At 40.3% G+C, this 23121-nt stretch overlaps 1 protein-coding gene across 1 annotated transcript in view; it reads right to left on the bottom strand.

Annotated features, from left to right (window-relative positions):
- LIN52 (lin-52 DREAM MuvB core complex component) overlaps window positions 1-22823 on the bottom strand; it is a 38463-nt gene extending 15640 nt beyond the window's left edge. Inside the window, 6 exon segments of the mRNA XM_088529376.1 lie at window positions 21390-21473; window positions 21957-22023; window positions 22513-22550; window positions 22658-22667; window positions 22669-22762; window positions 22804-22823. Coding sequence (XP_088385502.1) covers window positions 21390-21473; window positions 21957-22023; window positions 22513-22550; window positions 22658-22667; window positions 22669-22762; window positions 22804-22823 — 313 coding nt within the window.
- Between the last annotated feature and the right edge of the window lie 298 nt (window positions 22824-23121).

Here is a 23121-nt window from a genome sequence, read left to right as displayed (position 1 = left end):
TAAGCTCACAAGGTTCCTAACACATGCCTGTTTTCAGAAAAACCTACATAACAAACTAAGAAGTGCTCTCCTCTTACTAGGGATACACAAAAGAAGATTCCTGAAGGGGAAAAATGACTAAGTTCACATGCAGGGAGAGCAGAAAAAAATCTCTAAAAATAGAAACACATGAAAAAAGAATCAAAAAGGGGGCATGCAGAAGGCAGAAGGAGAGTTTTAGAAAAGGCACTATGAAATTCTTAAAAGATGCTCTGTTATATTCTGCTGAATTCTGCAGAAAGTGGGCAGGGATCAACACATGTAGATCAGAGCTTTCGTACTGATTAAAATGTGACTGGATTCAAGGTCTTCTGTAAAGCTCTTGTATTCGGTGCTTTTGAGATGAACTGTAATGCAGACAGTCGTTGAATTTCAGAGACAGGAAAAGGAGCAGCTACCATGACCAAAGTGTCAGGAATGGGTGCATGCAAGTCTATAAAAGCCAAAAACAGAAACCAGCCTTTGATCAACACAACATCATGATCTACCCATACCAAGAAACACTTGAGATCTGGCTTCCGCTTTTTAAATTGTGTCAGGCTACAGCACATAAACAGCCAATTACTGCAGTTTAGCTACAGGGAGGTATTTGTTCATTTTCCAATTGGTGCCAACACCATGAAGGAATCTTTGAGGCTGAGCCAGGTTAGAAGAGCTCTGCTTTGCTAGAAACCTGGTTGGATGAAGGCTTACACAAATCCCTCAACTCAAGAATCTTTTGAGAAAATAGAAGTGAATTCACTGCTGGGATTGAGAAAAAGATAGCAGTTTGGGGAACAGAGAAATTTTTTTCACCCATGTTTTCAGCAGCTCCGAGTTAGTGGGAGCTAAGGCATTCCTGGTACATTCCAGCCAGTCTTTTATGGTCCAACCTTCGGTCCACACCCACGCACACATTAGTATTTTTCTTCAACTTAACATCAAGTTTTGTTCTTCCTAAACCACAAACATCTAAGCTGGGTCCAGGTCTTCGCAGCTGAAGCCAAGGACACCACACCAAAGCTCTTCTAAGCACAACTGGCAGAATTTGAGAGGAGGCTGGAAAGGGTAAAGTCGTGTTACCAAGGAGATGTCCTGGATGAAAACACAGAAAGCCTCATGGTTTTACTGCAACAGCCCACCACCACTCAGCAACAGTCCTTCTTCTACTCTGCACTTTAGCAAAACAGCCTAGAGTCCAGAGAAGGGTTTCTAGAAAAGACATCTTAGTGTAGGCCCATTTTGGATAAGAACTGTTAAACCATTCTTCATTTTGTCCAGCAAGATGATTACCTTTTGAGGGAAGGAGGCCCCATGTCTCTAGCACCACAGGTATTCCTCCTGCTTGCGACAGCCAGATGAGCCAGATGATCTACAGACTTTTTGCAACAGAAAGGCATGTGAAGTTGTGAAAAAAGGCATGATTGTGTTCTGAGCCTAGCACAGTATTATAAAGCAAGACTGTCATCCATTAAAAGCCAATCCAACTATGTTGTTATAATTCCTTGAGTTGCAAGAAAGACTTCTGACATTTTACAAGGCACACCCCAAATTCTCCTATGTAAATAAAACTCAGTAAGTATGATCTGGAATAAATAAGAAAAGCCATATGATTAGAGAATAAGGTCCATATTTAAGAGAGCCCAACCGCATTTACGTTGCAGTCCCCATCATCATCTCCTTCCTTTAGACTACTTCCACTACATTTTGGGACATGTGACTGAACGTGCTGAAACCAAAAGGCAATAATTCCTTTCTCAGTACCACTGTATTGGTCTTCTACCCTATCACATGCATAAGAGCCAAGGAAAAGAGCCTAAGTCAGAAAGCAAGGTAGGGAAGAGACTGAAGGGGAGGAAAGCATTTCCCTTCTAATTCTTCCCTGCTTCGAAGAGACCGAGTAAGCCAATTTGAAAACAAAAGGAAGGGATATAACCAAACAAAAGCAGATCTGCAGGGCGAGCAAACGGCACAAGTCCACACAATCATTATTACTGTGTCGACAGCTCACTTGTTAAAAATGTATATTTTAATTTTCTGTTTTGCTAAAGGTCCCAATTTGCCAAGGGATCTAGCTAAGCTGCCATTTTCTACCACGACAGAGTCTAATCTTTATTTAATGGATTTAGCATCTATCTTCACTAGAGTGGTCTCTAAGGGGAAGGGGAGGGGAGTATGAAGGGGCACGAAGAGATGATCAGAGCCCCCCTCTGCTTCATCCACCCAGCGCTCATGTTTGTGTTCAAAATTCAATTACCTCCTTATTGATACTTCACAGAGATATTTAAGCTGCAAACATGAAGCCCTGATTTCCCAGGGGGCCATGCCCCTCTCTATTTCACTGCTCTGCTTCCCCCAGGGTGAATTCCTGAGGCGTCCATATTAATAGGTAATCAGTCACAATTCATTTATTAAACAGCTAGCAAGGTTTATCAGCCTGCCCTGATTAGCCGGAAGAAGCCACTGAATTCCTAATTTATTTATGGAAATGTAAGTGTCTTTTCGAATTCCATTCATGAAAGACAGGGGTGCTGCCGATTTGGCACACGGAATTCTAGCAGGAGAGCAGCAGGCAACCCGGAGACCAGGGATGCAGCAACCTCAGCCTGGGAAATGCACCGCAGTGACCTGGCAGGATCAATAGATTCAGAGCGAGAGCCTCACACCAGCATCCACAAGGCAGCTTTTTATAGAACAGCCATTACTACCTACTACAAATATAAAATTATAATCCCAATGATTCTGGAGGTGGATGGGCAGAAAAACGGCCCTTAAATGGAACAGGTTACGTGGTTAAGAAACCACAGAACTATATAGTTCTATATAGTTTCATTCTAAAAGAATGAAAAAATGAAAGTATTTTTAAGAGGTTCCAATAGACCAGTTAGAATCGTGGTAAAGCAACTGTCAGTTATAGCCAATAAGTACATTTACATATAAATTTAACCTTTTGGAAAATTTAAGGTTAACAGAAATTTTATTAGTTTTGCTGGAAATTAGATGGAAATTATTTCTATTGAAACTCTTCTAAAAAAGCAACAAACACCATCATACTTTCAAACTAAGGCACAGGAGCTTGATGATGCTTGATTACCAGAAACTGGAAACAACAAATAAAATTAGTAATTTCTGTTCTTTAGGGGAGAGAAATGGAGACAACAATGAAAAGCAGGCCTTGAACAAGAAGTTTGTGCACACTCTTAATATACGTGAATAGTCTCACAGCGGTTAAGAAACAGCTTCAGATGATGCAAAGCTTTTACACAGGTTTCCAAAGGTTCACTACTATTGGCCTTGAAGAACACTTCCTTTCCAATCCTTTCTATGCTGCAGCAATTCTACCTACCGTCATTTAAATATTTTCCATAATTCAAGTTTGTTTTACATTTATTTCTTTCCTTCCCCCTACCAATTTACACCTAGGAGCTTGTACTGCTTCCCTCTCTGCATTTAGTCATCTTTTTCAACTCTTCAACTGGGAAGTAAAAACAGGGATTGTATTTTTAAATTTTGCAAATACGCAGGACTTCCTTAGGCAGATACAACAACAGTCAGAAGTGCATCTTGAATTCATTTTTTCTAAATCATTTAAATTTCAAAACTGACAGGGATGAACAATCTATAGTGCTAGCAGGAATATATAGAGAAGCATGTTTATACAACTTGAAAGCACTTCTGTTATACTAATTCTTAGCCACTGTTATCAGACATTTTGCTCAGTGACTTCATCACTCCAGTTTAATTATTAACTAAGAAACTATTCAAAACTAACAATGGAGGATGCAGATACCGCCCCACAATATTGTATTACATACAGAAATTACTTCAATAACAAATATATTTTTTCAAATATTGCAAAATCCTAGGTAGTTTTAACTGGCTATTCTGATGTTTACTCTTCGAATTTACAAGCACGACCCAAATTGTTACATACAAGACCTAAATTTGCTCAACAAATCGCCACACAGATTTCACTAGTATATTAAAACCTATATAAAAAAATCACTGCTTCAGCAAAACTGTTACAACTCATAGCCTGAAACAAAAAGAATCAATTCCCTCTCATCATTACAGTGGTCAGACAAAAAAGAAAAAAGAAAGAAAAAAGATGTAGTACAAGCAATAAATACATCCGAATGCTGAGAAATGAATGTCTGCATTGAGCTATGATTGCAACTTTTATGTCACAGTTTGAAGCGGGGGGTGGCATGAGGAAACAAATCCTGAGCAAAGGAGCCTTCCCAAATCCTTTTGCTGCCTGAGAAATTAATCAATAGCTTAATTGTTGCTAGTTTGTGCTTTCTGCAGACAAGGGTAACCCAGTGCATTTTTACTCTATGCAAAGTGGTTCCCTGACAGAGAACAAGAGCAGAATTTAAAGGGATGATTTCTAAACATTTCCCCTTCACTGTATAAGGAGGATTAGCACAACTCTCAGATAACAGTTTTACAACAGGCCCAAACACGTAGTCAGACATGTGACTCAATGGCCAGCTTTTCCAGCTCTTATTGCTTGAAAACAACCTTCTCTTCCTAAATCCATCCATACTTCACCTTTTTCTCCCCTCAGCAGTAAATTCAAGATATTTCAAGTCAGAACAATAATAATAAAAAAACCTCACTGCTAAGCAGATTAAATGGATCATTTAAACATGTTCTCATTGTGGTAATGTCAAATTCAGAGAGGTTGTGGAGTCTCCTTCTCTGGAGATCTTCAAAACCCGCTTGGACGCAGTCCTGTGCCACGTGCTCTAGGTGACCCTGTGTGTGCAGGGGGGCTGGACTAGATGACCTCTAGAGGTCCCTTCCAACCTTAAGCATTCTATGATTCTATGATTTTCACTTTCTTAATACATAAATTCCTGATCATACAAAAAGTGGCAGCACCACCCAAAACAGACATTCATACTACACAGTGTATTGAAGAGTATGGGCTATAGCTGCTTTGCAGCTCTTCCTAGTCTCCCCAGATGTGAAGAAACCCATGGAAACAGTCAAGTGAAAGCCACATGGCCCCGTCTTCCTCATACTGAGGCCAACTGCTCCAAGAGAGATATAGACTGTTGTCGCTCATGTCAGTAAACATTTCTTCCTTGGTTATGTTTGAATATCAGTGTTAACACTGAGATGACACATTGCTGTTAGCACAAACACAACAGGCATATGTGGCCCACTGCCTTGCATTCTTACACATGTGTCAAAAATACCAAATGAGGGCACATGGCTTCCCAAACCAGCCCCATCTGTGCTGCCAGTACAGATCTCTGAACCTGGAAAACTAAATGCACAAAACTAAGAGAACAGAACACAGTATTACAGAACTCAGCAGAATAAGCTTCCATTGCTTGACTCATTTTCAAACTAATGATCAAAAAAGTCCATTTTAATATGACTGAATTTAATACAGAATACTGAGTCTAAGCCACTGCAATCCACCAAGCTGAATGCAGAATTTGCATTCATCTCCCTATCTAAAATCCAAAGGAAGGTTTTTTAAATAAAGGCAGACTATTACATAAGTATTATTTCCCTTCTATATTCCACTTCATACACCTTGAGAACAAATGCCTGTCACTGCTGTAAGTTTCCGTCTGTATTTTTGTTCTGTCTCATTCAGTCATCCATCTTAGACACTTGCTTCCAATACTCCCACAACAATGTCCATATACTTCTAAGATTACCACAGTAACAAACCGGATGGTTACAATAAAGGACAGGATAATTATCCTCTGTATTTCTTGCTCTCACAGCCAGCGACCGTAACACCATACTTGTCATGACTTAGGTGAGGAACTTTGCAAGCCGCACACACAGAAATTATGTCTCACGATATATAAATATTGCAACTTCTGTGGCAGCAGGCTACGCACACAGCAGAACACAGCAGTGGATAAAAATGCTGTCGCCTAACTGACGCTCTGGAGGAAATCAGTCCGTAACTGCATATGCTGCATTTTGCTGCTGACATTAGCATTCGCGAAAAGAAGCGTTATAAGTTCTTTAATGCCAACAGGTTACAAAGACCTTTGTGACACGGCTCATCCCAAACGCCCCATTTCCAACGGCAGAGAGCCCTCTACAGCTACCGGGGGGAACAGTTGAGCGACCCGCCGGGAGCAGAGCCCCGACGCGGCTCGCTGCAGCATCGGCATCTGCTGCACATTCCCATCCGACTAACAGCCAAAGCTGATTTTGCCTCATTTAGCAAAACAGAGTAAAATCTAAGTGAGAAAGAAACAATCAAATTTTTTTTTCTATCAAAGTGTGAGCTAATGTTTGTTAAATTGACACCAGACTGGGAAAGCTTTAAAATGTAACAGGCTTTCAGAGAGCCCACACAAATTCTTAAAGGCAGCCTGAAATAAAACATGCGCTTGTAATATACCAAATATCTGGAAGTCAGATTTTACATGACATTGTATATCGGCACAAAAATAACTGGCGCTCTGGGCAGATTAAATGAAACATGGATATATGCCTTGTAGCACAGAAAGCACTTCATATGGAAGCACAATGCCAGTGTAAAATAATTTCTATACAGAAAAGCAAATGTATTCTGCCGAATTTTCTTGTAGCAAGCTTCGCTAGCTTTCACTAAAACAGCATTCAGAACACCACATAGGCCAAAAAACACTTTATCAGGACTGGATCTCTTTCAGTTATCTCTTCTCTTGCAGCTGAGCTACAACAAACTTATCAGTAAAAATATCTCCTGAAAGTTAAATTATGAGCTGTAAGTCTCAATTTAAAACATCATCAGGTTTCTTATTCCATCTCCCTAATAACACTAAAAAGTCGTAAAATAAACCACAGGAAAATAACTAAACTATATCCTCTAGCTTTACTGTCAAGACTTAAGAACCATGAAGAACACAAAATGCAACTTCATTTCCTCCTCATTGTGGCCAATAATTTCTGTAAGAATAAGCCCACCCCTTTCCTCAAAGCCAGAAAGCCCTCAGCATGAAACACATGGGGGCAGACAACAGCACAGTACCATGCCAGCCACAGGCCTGTGCTTCCCCATCCCAGGAGCGCGGGTTAACCCTGCAAGTTACGGGCCCAGCTCTCTGCACAATAATTTGTCAGGCTCAGCACGATAGGAGCCTGCAGTGTACGCGGGCAACAGCCATCTCCACATTTAAAAGAGTTCACAAACAGCCTTCAAAACATGCTTTCACAAGGAAGTATAAAGCAATCTTTTATTACTGAAATAAATTTCCAAGAGCCAGCACTTCACTGGAGGCGGGGTGGAAGGTGAAGAACCAACTCCCAGTGACTATGATGAAAAGAGGTAGTAGGTTTGCTCGGCTGGGGATGGCATCAAGTTTCATTTTTTTGATCCCCAGCTAGAGCTCGGTCACAGCAAACTCTTCCTGTACAGCACTCAGTCAAAAAGCACCTTAAAACTGAGAGTTGGAATTTTATTAGCGAAGAAGGCAATAGGAAGATTTAGAAAGTTGTGTAATGAATTCTCCATTACTAAGCAATTCATTTTTGAATTTAGCAATTCATTATTTTTTTTCCACCCCTTCCCTAAAGGAGGGTTTTTTTTTTTTTTAAACAAGGTAATTCAGACCAGTAGTTAATTCAGAAAAGCCTTATGGTCAGATTATATGAACAAATTGTTTTCATTTGACTTTCTACATGGTTCAGGCTGGATTTCTCTTTGAGGTGCCATTTCCTAGAGCACCCTTTCTGAATGCTGTAACAGAGCCCAGCAGATATGTTTCCTTTTTATCCCAGCCTTTCCAGCAGATTGCTTGCTCTTACAGCTGAGCCACTTAACAAGAAGAGACCTACACTGCAGAGACCTACACTTGATCAGTACAACCTTTTTTCACCTGCCCCGAGTTCACCAAGATTCTTCGCATTGACATCAGGGCACGATTGGGTCTTCTAAAGTCAAGGGTTGAGCAAAAATGATACAATATAAAAGTTCATTGAAATCCCCTCCATGCACATTTTTGTTGAGCCATTTTTGTCTAATTCACTAACCTCTACAAGTCCAATGTTCTTCATGTTTAAAAACAGAGAGAAGCCCTTATGCAGAAGCCAAGACAGAAAAAGGAGAATTAAATGCCTCATTTGCACTACAACCTTGACAGTCCCACTAAATTAATTCAGTTGCATTCCTAGACCCAGCTCTCATTCCTCTTCCACTCGAATCATAGGCAAACCTGTTTCTCAATAACTCTACAGGGAAAAGATGCATCTCCCTACAAAGATTATTTTGTAGAAGAAACCTTAACAGCCTGTGCCATCTGCTGTTACATCATCTATGTGACTTCAGCTTAGTACAGATTCCTGTAGGCGCCCCTTCGAAAGATCATTTATTTAAATGCTTTAAATACTTGTTCCAAGACAAAAAGAATACAAACTTAAATGTTTTGGGAGGAGAAGGCACAAGAGCTGTGACAAACAGCAGATTTGATCACAAATGCATTCTCATTTTGAAAGTCTTCTATCTAGTTCCTCTTGTACATCTGCCCCATAGTCTTGTTATCAACCTATCTTGGAAAAAAAAAAGTGAGCACAACTACTTTTCATTTTCCATCTCAGTTTTTAAAATGACTCATTTTTACAAGTCTATGTAGTCTCTAACCTGATCTATAACATCAGAACAAAAAGACACAAGGGCTTGAGAAGGATCTCTCAATATTACACAAGCAGCAGGAATCTGGCAAACAAATCTTCAGCACTCCCCAAAAAAAAGAAAAAAAAGAAGGAAAAAAAAAAAAAAAACACACACCACACACCACTGGCAAGATGTCCCTTTTCCCATCTCTTTCCAAACTCTCTTTCCTCGTCATTCAGCTTTGAGAATAAATTCATTTTCACTTCACAGCTTCCTCAAGTAATAACAACTTGAATTATCTTCTTCCCCTGTAAAAACCAGCATTGAAACAGAGCAAACCTGTTATTTTCACTCCATACACCTTCGGGAATACCAGCCTTGTACCCAGCAAAGCAAGCCACAAGAGCACTTAGTTCAGAACTAGTGGAATCACATCAGGTCCCACTAATTCATAAATTTAAAGTTTTTATAGCCACTAAAATTAGATAGTTTTAATGAAAACTTAACCTGTAGAGAAATGAATATGAGAGGGACAATAATGAAATAGGTCTAAAAATTCATAAACAGAAATAAAATGGAAGTAGAAGCAAAGCAAAATTTATGGCGACATTATATCCTCTATTAATAGACCAACAAATATAACTGGAAAAGTTCAGGTAAGTGCTCATACACCCAAGTTATTATCTCTTTAATATTGTACTAAATTGAATTGGTGAATTCTCCAAGATTCCGAAAGATTATTACATAATCAGGTAAAACAGATTGATTTGCAATAGTTAAAGCTTAGGCATATAAGCTTCACATTGCAGGGAATACACTGCTTGTTAACAGGCAGGGCTAGTAAAAAACGTGCCCACTGCTGGCTCCTTTGTAACTACACACACAGGGAGTACATGGTCACACTCCCAAAATGATTCCATTTAGTGCTCTGTTGGGGAGGTGGGCAGCTATGGAAATTGCTCTTGTCCCAATACAGTAATTCTGACTGATACCATGTGATCTGTGCTATTTCTGGGAGAAAACACTGGTTAGTAAAATCTCCCCCCTTTTCCTTTCTAAAAGGATAAAATTATTAGAAAATTTTCACTCTGTCCAATGCAGATTAGCATTCAGGTCCTAAACTCAAAAAAAAAAGTGGCCATAAAATCCAGTTTTGTTGGGATACAAAGGTATACTAGATTTTTACAAGACTTTATTTCTACCTTACATTCAGTTTTCAATGCTTAACAAAAATGCAAATAATAATAATTAATTCTAAGCTAACATCAGCAATTTTTTGATATTTGGAGATGAAGTTATCATATTCTATTTTAATCAAGTAGAATCTCCAAGCATCAAGGATTGGTATCACAGAAGGGAGGGATTAGACATAAAAGGTATTTTCAGGTGAAATCAGATGTCTGCCTGCGCAGAGACTAGATTCACACCGAGACTAGAGGGGAGCAAGAACACGCAGCCATCCTCATTAAAAACACACCAGGGCTGTAAACTAGATGCATAAACCATGGGTCATAGCAGAGTCCCCAGTTACTGCTCCCTCCCCCCATAAAATGTATATTCCTGCAGGAGATATATGGGGACCAGTTATGAAAGTCAAGCAATTAAAAAGCATTTCCTGAGCTATTCATGGCCCCGAACCAGCCACAAGTGCCCGACAGCTCCACGCGTGCGCGAGTCCCCGGAGAGCCATCGCACTTCAATTACTATCACTAACATTAGTCATTACGGGGCTGGCGGGGGTCCCTGGGGGAGGCAGCCTGTGATGACAACACGCAGCCTCTCCTTGTAAAACAATTCATTAGGCAAAGCACAACAGCTGGGGCAGCCACGTGCAGGGCTGCCACCGCCGCCCCACAGGGACCCCGGCCCCCCTTCCCCTTCCTTGCGGGGCAGCCACCACCCCCATGACAGCTGTAACGGCCTCGGGGGACACTTCAGCTTTAATCAGCGCTTCTTACACTCAAGAGGAGCATTTGATTGCAAACTTAAACTAATGGCACTCAGAAGGTTACCCGAATCATCAGATAAGAGGCTTTAGGGCATTTTTATCTTGTTCTAATGCTCATGAGTTAATGAGGCAATAAGAGACAGATACTATCAGAGACTTGGTCTAGCTACGTTACACAGGCAGGGTCTTCAGAGATGCCATATTTACTGCTGATGCAGAGGTAAGATAGCAAGTCCTCTACTGAATTTGCAGAGGACTTCATGCTCAGAACAACTGAAACCACTCAATAAAAAAGATTAAGTGCTAGTAGTTTTTTCACATAGCCTTGTATGCATTATCACCTGAGGCAAAGCAGGGTGAAAGGGTATATAGCAACACCCTGCCAAGATGTGTTCAGCCCCTCCAGAGGGTGCACAGCACTTCCCCTCTCAAAGCACCAATGTTGCCTGAACTGAACAGTGAGACGGATCCTAACCAACTGAGCAACCCCACTCAGCTAGCAGTAGTCTTGGGTAGTCTCCCAAATACCAAGTCTGAAGTATCACACAGCAGTCATATAATATTTGTATATATAATCCCTGTAAATGGCTGAGAATAGGCTTGCCTTTATTGGTAACTTTCCTGAGGTCCCATGCTGAAAAGCACTGGATATGAGATCTGTTTTATTACAAGATCTTCATCCATTCTCATCCAGTAACTTAATTACTAATAAAGACATACATAATATCCTAAATCATGCCTTCCTATGGCACACAACAGGAGCAAGCACGAAAGAAAGATAAGGAGCATACAGGATAGGATTCTTAATGATAAAAGCTTTTTTCATATATATATATATATATAATATATATAAAAACACATATCTACTTATCTCTCTGTACATATAGATACACATACTTTCTAATTTATTATTATTATTATTATTATTTTAATTCCAATGCTTTAACTTCCTTTCAAAAATTTCATCTTACAGTGGGGGAAACAGGGCATCTGAGAAGACAAGGGTACTGATCAAACACTGATAGGCCAAGAACTAAACAAAGGTCTCCAAAGTCCCATCCTGGTGCCTTTTTCACTAGGATTAGCTGCTCTCCTGCAAATAAGTCCAGCTATTCATACTATGTAGAAATCACTCCTGTCAGGAGTCAAAAATCTGCAGGAAACCATTCCTGATGGGAGTGATACAGGGATAATCTATTACTTGTAAGTACAAAGGAAATGTCCTATTAATACAAAAGTAGAAAAAAGTTTTAATTTGACAAAGGGAGAGAAGGTGTAAATATTTTAAATAGGTACAGAATATAGTTGCAAAGATTCTGAATTCCCTGACAGAGAATATCCTGAGATTTGTTTGGCAATTTTGTGCTTCCTAAACCATAATGGAAAAATATACATAACCTTATGCTTGATCAAACTTTTCCCCATCCTCAGTTACTCCACTGACAGTAGCCTACAAGTTATCCTGTCAGAATGAGAGTAGGAAAAAATAGGTTTCTGACAGTATAATGTAAGTACATTTTGTTTGCAGCCATGTTTCTTTCTGTGCCAGGCATGCGGCAGGGAAAAATGCTTTAATGTGACAGTTCATTCGCTGACTTTTGTGACTAGAAGCCATTCAAAGAGGTCCTAGTGACCCACTCCTCTGCATGGTGGTTTCACATGAGGAGACACCCACAGGAACCTTTCTGTGTCCTCAGGATCATTCTCTTCCTCTGCTTAAAGAACGACACTGTGCATTCCCACATACAAAGAATACATTTAGCAGCTAAGTTGGGGAAACTCATGATATCTCTTTGGATGGAAACATTGGTGCTTCCTCCTGTGGCTTCTAGAGAGGGGGAAAGCTACCCCTCAAAAAGCCTGAAATATGAGAGAACCCTGAGGTTTCTTACATGGATGCACAACATGGAGTTGCATCTGAGATCTGTCGGAAGCTTATGGGCTAAACTAGTTATCTGGCGATGTGGCCCCGTGAGATGGGTTAACACAAAGCTTGCATCCCCAAAATTTAATATCCCCCAAAGTTTAATATCAGAATCACAGAATAATTCAGGCTGGAAGGGCTCAAGCAGTCTCTCACTCAAAGCAGGGTCAATTGTGGGGTTAGAGCAGGTTGCTCAGCATTTTATCCAGTCAGGTCTTGAAAACTACCCAGAATGGAAACTGCATAAGCACCCTGGGCAACCTGTTCCACTGCTTGACTGGCCAACACTGATAGCCCAGATATCCTCAGAAAACATAAATTACTACCCTGGAAGCATACCAAAAAATTCTGCAAATATTCATAGTGACAGGTCAGATGAATGATTTCAGTCTTCAGAACTGTTCGGTCAGCTGCTCTCCAGACTAATCAGATCTGTTTCTCCCCAGTAACACTGAAAAGGGTCCTTTTTCTTAACTAAGGAAGTATCTGGAGCAGACTACAGGGGCTTTCAACAGGTTTGCCTTTTTTTTTTTTTTTTAAAAAGGCAAAAACATATGCACAAGCCAGGACCAAGGATGTAAGTAAAGAGAATAGCAGCATGAAAGAAAAAATCTGCCAACTACTAGGCCCCTTGGCATATGGCCTGAACACATAACTTAAAATGTTCAGTCTGTAGAATTAGATGTACATGATTTAACATTTGAAAGACTGCCCTTTATATTTCCAACATCAGGTTTCACAATTAACAATCTTGTAATGACACTTCTAATACTCCTATGTAAGGAGTATAAAACATTTAAAAGCTTCCTAACCAATTGCAAAGTTTACATTTTAATAATAAGTAATCCCTCTAAAAGATGTCCAGCAGATTTGGGAAAAGTTCAATGAGTTTCAATGAATTGGGGCTCACACTAGGTGTCTGACAGAGCAGGTCTCTTCACAATCATTGAGTCTTTTCACAATCTCTTTTGAGTAAAGGGGGAACAATTGCCTTCTTATTATAAACAAAGCCCTAGACATAGAAATCCGAACCAAACTAATACCTAACAGAAATTCTACATATGCAAATGACAACAGGCATCAGAAAATAACAAAGCAAAAAGGCCAAAGTTTTTCCTTCTTTCCGTCCTTTACAGACATTCCCCTTCTTAAACTTCAACATAAACCTCCTTTTGCAGCAAGTAGAGCCAAGAAAATGGCTGAAGATTGGGATCCTGTAATAATATCCCCCATCTTCAGTAGCACTTTTCTCTCAAAATAAGGGAGGGCAGGAAGGCTACGATGCAGACAGTTCTTGAAGCTTTGTTCCACTTCAACCTAAGGATCCATGCAGGGTTGTTTTTTGTTTTGTTTTGTTTTTCAGATTTTTAAAATGACAACAATTACCTAGACACTGCTTTTGTTTTATGATGATAAGAATGCAGGCACAACTTACTCATATGAGTTGACATCATCAGTAGACTGTATCTGCCCCAGTTTGGCTCTGCTGTTTTTTGCTTTGCACAGACACTCACTTATTTAAAGAAAAACAATAGCAGCCAAGGTCCAGACTCAATTCCCATCCTCACCATTGCAACCTAATCTCCTGGCAAGTTAATGCAAATCAGAGCAAACACTTCTCTGCCACTGGTAGCAAAACGTGTTCCTCTCCCAAGAGAGGCCTGTAAAACAGGACAGCCACTGACAGCAGTACAATTACTGACACAGATACAGACTTTATGGACATGTTTATCTCTGCTGTAAATCCACACACTCTCTCCACTCCGATTCATGAGTCATAAAGAAATTGCAGATAATGAAAAAGTTGGAGAAATTTACAGCATGTCGGAAACCTCAGACAGCCAGAAGAAATTAAAGAGCTGACTGAAGATAAATCACACAGGTACAATTAAAACTTCCTATACCTTCTTCGCTTCCAAACTGGGGCACAAGCCAAGGAAGATGATGAAAAGCTGAGGTCATGACTCCTCTGACTGTAATCATTTCTCAACAACCTACATGTCAAAATTAGCCAATTCACAGATCATGTATGAATGCCAATTTCCAGCTGGCACATTCTGATGTCTCACTCTTCCAACAGGAGTTACCCAGGAAGAATCTTGGCGATAAACAAGCCGCCCGGTGAGCGGTATGTGGAAAAGTGATTTCCTCCTTCCTCTGCAGATGCAGAGTATCTCTTACCATTCCACTATGCATTAAAATGAGAAAGCAGATCTCCAGTGTGGGAGGAAGGGATAAAGAAAAGAACGAGGAAGGCCAAGGTTGCTCATTTCACAAAATTCATTGCAGCTTGGACATTACAGAGACTGGATTTAATAAATACCCTAATGGAGGATGCAAGTTTCTTTTCACTATTCTAAAACATAAAAAATACCATGAACTATTACAAATCTAACTTGGGGGGGGAGGGGGGGCGCAGGGAGGAATACAACAAATAACACTTATATTATCTCCTTATTTTTCCAAGAAAGACCATACACAGTAAGGAGAAAATAGTTCAATTGACTGTATAGCCCCTAAAAAGCCCTGGGAGCATTTTCTAACCCACATATGGATCATCCAAAATATAAGACATCTTGGGAGAAGTCTATTAACTTTGCTAAGTAAATCCTCATGCTAATTGCACATTACAGAAATCTAGTGTCCAAAAAACATGATTTTATTTTCCAATTATAAAATTCTGCTTTTAAAAAAAGCACATGTTGATTACTACTTACAAATATCTATTGACTATATTTTTTCTTTATCTGATCAGTTACATCTTTGACATTACAAAACTGTTTTACATGGAGCCTAAGGGCTCCACTGCATGTTGGCACTACACAGATACCCCTACAAAACACAATCCATCACAGAAAAGATGTGTTTCAGCAAGAGGTAGACAACATCCCCCTTCCCTTCCTTATCTTCAGCTTAAAGAAACTGTACTTCAGCAAAGTTCAAATTAAGGTTTAATGCTAAGCTGTGTTCTGCTCTGCTTATTAAAAAGTCATACAAGTTCAGATCATCATAGATAAAGCTCCTCCCTGATTTATATTTATCCCATTTGCAATTAAGAAAAGAGGAGGCCAAAAAAGCACAACTAAATTCACTTTCAATCATGTTGTTGGGAACACCTAACCCAGCAAGGATCCAGGACAGGATTAAGTATGTATGTTCCAAAATATGCTACAGTTAAATACAAATTCCTCACATGCAGATAATATAATGAAGGAAGAGTTAACTGCTATAGAATACATACGGCTCAAGGAGAGAAGAGGGTACTGCTCTACCCCTCCAAACGTAGAGTGAAGCTGAACTTGTAAGGATCACATGGACAAAGTTACCAGAAAAAAAGATTTGCTAATACTGAGAAATGAAAAACTGAAGACTATCAATCTGAGAGAGCCATCATCTCTAACTAGTTCAGAAAGGCTCCTCATTTTTCCAGAAATTTAAGAAGCTTCTGAGGCTGCAGAGGACTACAGTTCTTGACCTAGGATAGTTTTCTCTCGGAGCAATGTAGTTATTTCTTGTTCCTATATCTATCCATCTTTCTCCAGAAGGTTCTCTTCATTATAGGGGCACCTCCGTCATTCCTGTCTCACTTGCTAAAGCACCACACATTAGTCCAACCAATTATGTAGAAAACAGTTAAACTAAAGGTCCTTCTCATCACCCTTCACACCTTGTCTCCGACAGGCCAGTGGCAACTGACTAGAAGAGGATAAAACTGGGCAAGCCCAGAGCAGCGCCTGCCTAGTGATGTCTCCCAGCCCTCTGTACCTCAGCATCCCAAGCCAATGGTGCCTTCTTGGTGCATAGAAATCCTTGATGGATTTATCTTCCAATAATTTGTCTTGTTTATTGAGTAACACAAGCTTTGTGGTCACAACCTCCTCTGGCAGTAAGTTTCACAGTTATAATACAGTGTGAAAAAGTACCTTCTTATTTTGCTCTGAACCTGACATAGTACTGCTATCAGAACAGAGTAGTATGAGAAAGAGCAAAGAATCATTCCCCATTCATGCTTTCCCATTGATCTTTTTTAGATCTTTTCCACATACTGCACCAGTTGTCTTTCTCCAAAGACCTCCTAGTCACTTGCTTATTCTTCAAACTACAGAAAACTATGACTAAACTGCCTCACTTTTCCCTTATTAGTCTACACTGCAAAATGACAATCTTTTTATTGCCTAACACCCCCCCCAGGTATAAATCTCATACAAACGTGACTCAATACTACTAGTATCAAGCAGTTCTTCCAGTGCACCCTAATTTGCTTGAGCAAATACTGAATCTATATGGTGAACATATATGGAAAGTAAATCACTAAAAAGGAAAGAGCAGCAAAGCTTCTAGAGTCCAGTGAAAGTCAAGGCAGGCAAAACCACGGTGGGGTACAGAGATGGTCACTTGATCCAGCATAGTCAACCACTACCTCATCACTGCTAAGAAAATGTGAAGATCAGATAGTCATTCTTACATTCCTTATATTCCTGATTTTGGAGGAAAAGCACAAAACAATTCCAAATAAAAACTTAATATAACAACAACAAAATCTGACTGACAAAAACATTGGCAGAGAGATAAGTGGAATTCACACTTTTGGCTTGGTTTTTCCAAATCTTCTAATATTTAAGACAGATACTGGATGCAAACACTATTTTTTCCCTAATTAGTTGGGCCTTAAAAAAGGTGGCTTTTTAAAAAGTCCGTATTAGCTATATCATCCCTGAAGCTAGTCCATAAAAAGGTAGCAGCCAGCAATTCTCTCCTGCCAATTTAAAACAAACACACACTATAGCTGTGATATCACATATACACATGCCAGGACTTCTGATACAGTGTAACAAAGAGTGTCTCAGTGTCAGAGATGCATGAGGACAACCAGGGCCTTCAGAAAGTCTGTGGCCTACCCACCATTCCTTCAGTGAGGCACTGGTTTTCTTCTTCCCCCATTCTAACACCTCTGGTTTGCTCCAAAACACGGTGCAAATTTATATACATACACATATAATAATTTTCTTCTCTATGTACTTCCCATAAATGACTCTGTATGTACATTCAAAAGGATAACATGGCAAATGTTTAAAAATTTTCAGCAATCAAATATAATAAAACCTTAACACTGAGCTCTACAGCAACATATGCCCTTCCCAGAACTGCTGGCTCAGGGCATCAAGATCTTAAAAACCTAAAATTCACTTGGATTCAGCTGATCTGAATATAGACCAGAAGGACAGAGCTGCTTGGTCTTGTTTAGATGAAATATTTTCAAACTTGATGCTTTGTGGGCCACAAATATCCAGGCAAGATCTACAGTAGTTCTTATCTTATCTAGGAGGCCAGTATCCTTCCTTACCACACCAGCTGATCAACAGCAGTTGCAGTGAAAATGTGGAGTGCCTAAGGATGACCTATTCTTTAAGGGGAAGAAAAATGTTAGCACATTTCTTTACATTAAAATACTTTTATATATTTCAGATGTGCTACAAAATTGTATTTCATTCAAGGAAGGAAGCTCCTATGCTTACTGTGAGTTTCGTACTAAGAAAAGGAAAGACAAGAACCAGCAAGAATTCATCCAGCAGCTTGCTAGGAGGGCTGAACAAAAGCTTTGAAGCAAATTAAGTGGCCCAAGTAGAAAATTGTGATTTTTTTTTCCAGTTTGATGGCCTGTTATTTTAGTAAGATGGAGACGAATGTATAGGGAGATTAATGTTAGGGGATAATGCAGCCAAGAGTCAAAAGCATACAAAAAAATCATTTGATAAAAAATCCACATTGAGACTAAAACTACCAAAAATCGCCTATATCAGGAACCATTTACAACTACAAAGGAAGAAAAACAAAACACCTACACCATCACCCTCAAAATCTGCCATTTCTCTCAAATCAGCAGTAAATCTACTAGGTACAACTGGAGACAGAAGAATCAGTTCATGGCTAGAAAGAATAGTAGTTAACTTATTCCGAAAGAAGTAATGGGTTCCTCAAGAGAAAAAAAAATAAAAATAAAAAGGGAAGGTGCATACTAAAACAGCATTAACTATTTCGGTTGTCAAATGCTCGCATTAGGGCTACTGTATCACATGTTCAGATTGATCTGTTAGCAGATAAAGCTACAGCAGTCCACATGGAAGCCTTCTGCATTGCCCAGAAACCATAATGGAAGATAAGATGACCAGTTCCATAAACACCCATATCAAATACTGGGTAGAAGCTCAGTTAGCACTGAACACTCACAGTGTCTCAAACTACTAATATTAAAAATCATCTCTGAAATTTCTAATTGACTGAGCCTGAACTTACTGTTGCATCTGAAGCAGAGCGAGCCTATTCAATTTCACTTGGTAAAGCAAAATTTACAAGAAGCAAGCACTCATTAAAAGGCACTGCTTTAAATCACATAAATATTTGCAGCTTGAAATGCAGAGCAGTAAAACAGTATGACTGTAAAACTAGCAATTTTTAGAGGCTGAGAACAACTGTAAGTCAAACAAAGTATCAAACAGGCCAGAAAGAAAATATAAATCATATACTCGTAATTTCATTTGATTCTCAGAAGCCGTAAGGCATTGTCAAAACTGCCAGGATTAGACAGAATAAAAATAACAGAAGGAGAAAAAACAACTAGCGAAAAGCAATAAAGAGGAGGAAGGGACAAAAAAAGGCACACACCCAAAAAGTTAGGGATGGCAAGAATTAAATAGAATCAGCATGTGGAATCCAGATAATATTGAATGGATGAAACAACAGATCAGGACAAAATATCCAAGATATTTGTTTTGAATTCATCCAGAAAGACAGTTTATAGAGTCATCTCACAAATGAAGACATTTTCTATACAAGCTAATTTAGAAGAATATCTCCAAGCTAGCAAATTCCAGTAATTTGCCTGCAGCAGTTGCAAGACATCTCAAAGTGTTTTGTAGCTATTAAAGTTCACTTTTAGTATTTTTTGGATCACTCAAAATATTGTCAAAGACTGTTCCCACATGTCACCTTATTTAATAAATTATAATGCAAAATTAATATGAAATATGCTGTGAGCTGGTCCAATAATAGATTTCACAAGTAACTAAGAAGTCATCAAATAGATATATTTCTAATGCTGTGCTACTGCAAGCACTGCAGTCCTGCACAGCAGTTTTATCAATGACTTGGAAGAAAAGACATGTCTTCAAAACTACAAAGGAATTGGAATGGGGTGCAAAAAAAAAAACCCACAAGCTGAAGAAAAAGCAAATAGGAGTAAGTTACTGACAAAAAGGCAGGATTGTTTCTCATTCTGAATACAAGTTAAATGTGAAAATACAGTCAAAAAATACTACATATAGAAAACAGAGAATATATGTCATAAGAATTGCCTTAAGAATCAACTTCAAACACGATTGAAAGTGTGCACTATTTAATAGTGTAAATACATAAAAAAAAAAGAATTCTGTGGGAAGCTCATGCTGCCATCTAGAGGAAACTGGTCTACAGCCTTTTTTTTAATAAAAAAATAAAATAAAAAAACACTGTTTTTGATAGGCAGTTTCAATTAGCAGCCACATTAAAAAGGTAATGTTAACATTCAGTACACAAATACAGGATCAAATCAAATACCTCTGCCCCAAAACACAAGTCATTTATTCTCTAAAATTCTTTTATGTTTTTCTTCTTGTCCTCTCACTAGGTCTATACCAGAAAAAAAAAAACTTAAAACAAGAATATTTAGAAAAACGGTCATGAAAAAACCCTCTCCAAACTCTGTGTTTCACTTCATTTTCAGTGAGAATTTTAGAACAAACGCATACACTGAGAAACAAAAGATACTATAATAGCTTAATGGAAACAGATTTCAGGGACAAGAAGCAACAAACATGAAGACAGCTTTCATAAGCCTTGAAAATTCAAGACTTGAGCTCCCATAGCCTGTAATAGACTAAATTCTTGGTCCTCGAATATTTTGTTTTCTCGTTTAGCCTTCTTTTTATTTGTTCGCATTAAAAATAAACAGAAATAAATGCAAAAAACAGTATTGCTAGCTGAACAATACAACCTTATTAGTTTTAATATAATTGGACTCTTCCAATTTTTTTTAATCGCAAAGCTTTTCAGCATTAAAGGCCGAGAATTTACTTAAAGCTAATCCATAAGCAGTATGCGCCTACTTTGTCTGTTACTAAAATAATGCTTTGCCATAACTTCTACACTAGTAAATGATTTATACAGTATTAAGCAATTTCAGCTCTGAAAGTAGAGTAAATTTGTGCATGCAGGACTGTGTTTAAACAGGCTTAATCTAACTGGAAAGGGAGCATTAGCACAGGCAATAAGGCTCTAAAGGTAAGTCCTACTGCTTTTTGTTCTCTACCAAAAAACAGGCGAAAGACTTTGCACCATGTTACTTGTACCACAGTATAAAGCTGTCAAAGAAACTTGAGGATTTTTCACAGTTCTCAAGTATTTTTAAAACCTTCAAAGCTGCATGCTTACCCTAGAGAAACTCTAAAGTGCAAGCTAAAGCAAAATTAAGCAGAATGTGTATCTAAATCAGAACAACAGTCCTGAACATGATGAAGGCAACTCCTTCAAATGCTTGACAAAAATTTGCTGCTAGCAAGTGTGCTGGAGATCAGCTAGCTGTTTTGGAAGATCACATACATGAATCATTGCATTGTTTATCTATCACATAAATAGGTCTAAGCATTAGAAAATTAAATTCAAAGTTACAAAGTCTTAAGTGCAACCTATTAAGCCTCACATGCCCCAACAAAGTTGTTTTGGGCAGCTAAGAGACCATCATTCAGCACTCCATCCCTTGGGAGGATTTCCTTACTGCACTGCCAGCACTGTCAGATATCTACCAAAGCTGCTGATATATTTTCCAGCTACAAATAATCCTGAGCATGTTTGCAATGCGGTCAGTCATATCTCCACACAGCACTTACATTCATCCAGGCCCAGCTGATAAGCCAGGTTCTGCAGACCTCGAACCTTCTCCATGAGGTTAGCAGTAGTGAGGCTCCCCAGCTCTAAAAATACAGGAAAAAGGTTTGTAACAGCCTATAGCCCTCTAGTGGCAACACATCTGCACTTACTGCTTCAGAGAGCACCTTCAAGTCAAACTTCTGACAGTGCCCAGGAATATGTCATCCCAACAGCTTACTCTTCTTGCACTAAGAGGTGGCTTTAGTTAAAAATGGCTTAAGTTACTCTTCTGTAAGCTCTTATTTAAGCTTTAATTGTAGTCAATACAGACCTGAAATTAATGTTTATACAGTCACACACAATATACCACACATAGTTGAAATATTCATACATACATACATAGTTGAAGCATGTTTGCCTTAACTCAGGAACAGTCCTGCTCTCTCAGCTGACTTTAGGAACAACTGCTCCTGCACCTGAACCTCCTTTCCTCACCCCCTCCTTTTATTTATTAGGAAAGGAGAAAAAGATAATAATAACACTTCGGCACTCTTACCTGCTACTCAAAAGGCACAGTCCATACTCACCCTTTAACATATCAATATCATCATTTTCTAATTCAGCCATCCATTTGGGAGGAGAACTAGTAATAGGCTGTTTAGGAGAACAAACAAAAACCCCATATAACTCAGAAGAGTGAGTGCATTTATAGCAACATACAAAAAAAAAAAAAAAAAAAAAAAAAACACCCTGGTCTGGGATTTCCAGAAAACACTGTCCCACTGGCAGCAAAAAGGCTCCAGATGCTCTGTTGACAGATTTTCCTACACTTAACACAGCTTTCTGACATTTTCCAGATTCACTGGAGATAAAACCAGGACAACAGCAGTCAGAAGTTAAGGCTTTAAAAAGGCCTTTTAGAAAGTACTTTCTAAAGTTAATCTGAAAGCTTTTATGTCCCTTTCATGCCTCTGGACACACTTCACTCACGGGGGAGGCACAAGAGGAGAGGCAAGGGCCTGCCCTCCGCGGCTCGTGACGCCGTTACAGAGAAACGGGCCCCCTGCAGCTCCGGGCGGGCTGGAGCAGCCCAGGACGGCGGGAGCGCGGCGTGACCGCGGGTAACCGCGGAGGGTCGCTTACACTTTTGAAGGAGGCGGCAAACTCGGCGACGCCCGGCACTGCAGGGAAGAGGGAAACACGCGTGAGCCGCTGCAGCCGCGGCCTCCCCGCCGAGGCGGGGGCCGCCACCGCCTGCCGAGGCGCGAGGGCCGCGCGTGGAACTCACGCTGCTCGGGCCCACAGGTCCGGGGAGGCCCGGTCCAGCTTCTCGAAGCTCAGCAGCGAGGCCTCCAGGTCAGCACCTACAACACACAGCGCTAAAGCCGCCACCACCCCCAAAGAGCAGCGCTGCCACCCACCCTCCCGCCTTACCGTCCCCCGGGAGCCGCCATCTTGCCGCCTCACGTGACCCGCCGCCCGCGGGAACCCGCCCACGTGACGCGCGGCCCCCCGCGGCCGAGCCTCCACGTGCCGCCGCCGCCGCCAGAGGGCGTGGCCGCTGGCCCGGCCCCCGCCCAATCGGGACTCGGGCGCGGCGGGAGCGGCGGGGCGGCGCGCGCGGCCAATGGGCGCCCCGTCGCGGGGGGCGTTGGCGGGCGGCGGGGCGCGCGGAAAGGCGCCGCCGCGGCGATTGGCCCACAGTCTCCGGGGCGGGGCCCGAGGGGCAGGGCGGTGGGCGTGGCCTGCGAG

This window comes from Tinamus guttatus, unplaced genomic scaffold, assembly GCF_059628265.1.
Source record: "Tinamus guttatus ecotype Peru unplaced genomic scaffold, ASM5962826v1 Tinamus_guttatus_pri_ptg000327l, whole genome shotgun sequence".
In the NCBI taxonomy this organism is placed as follows: domain Eukaryota; kingdom Metazoa; phylum Chordata; class Aves; order Tinamiformes; family Tinamidae; genus Tinamus; species Tinamus guttatus.
Note: the sequence above shows the minus strand (reverse complement) of the source record. Positions and strands in the feature narration are given on the sequence as shown.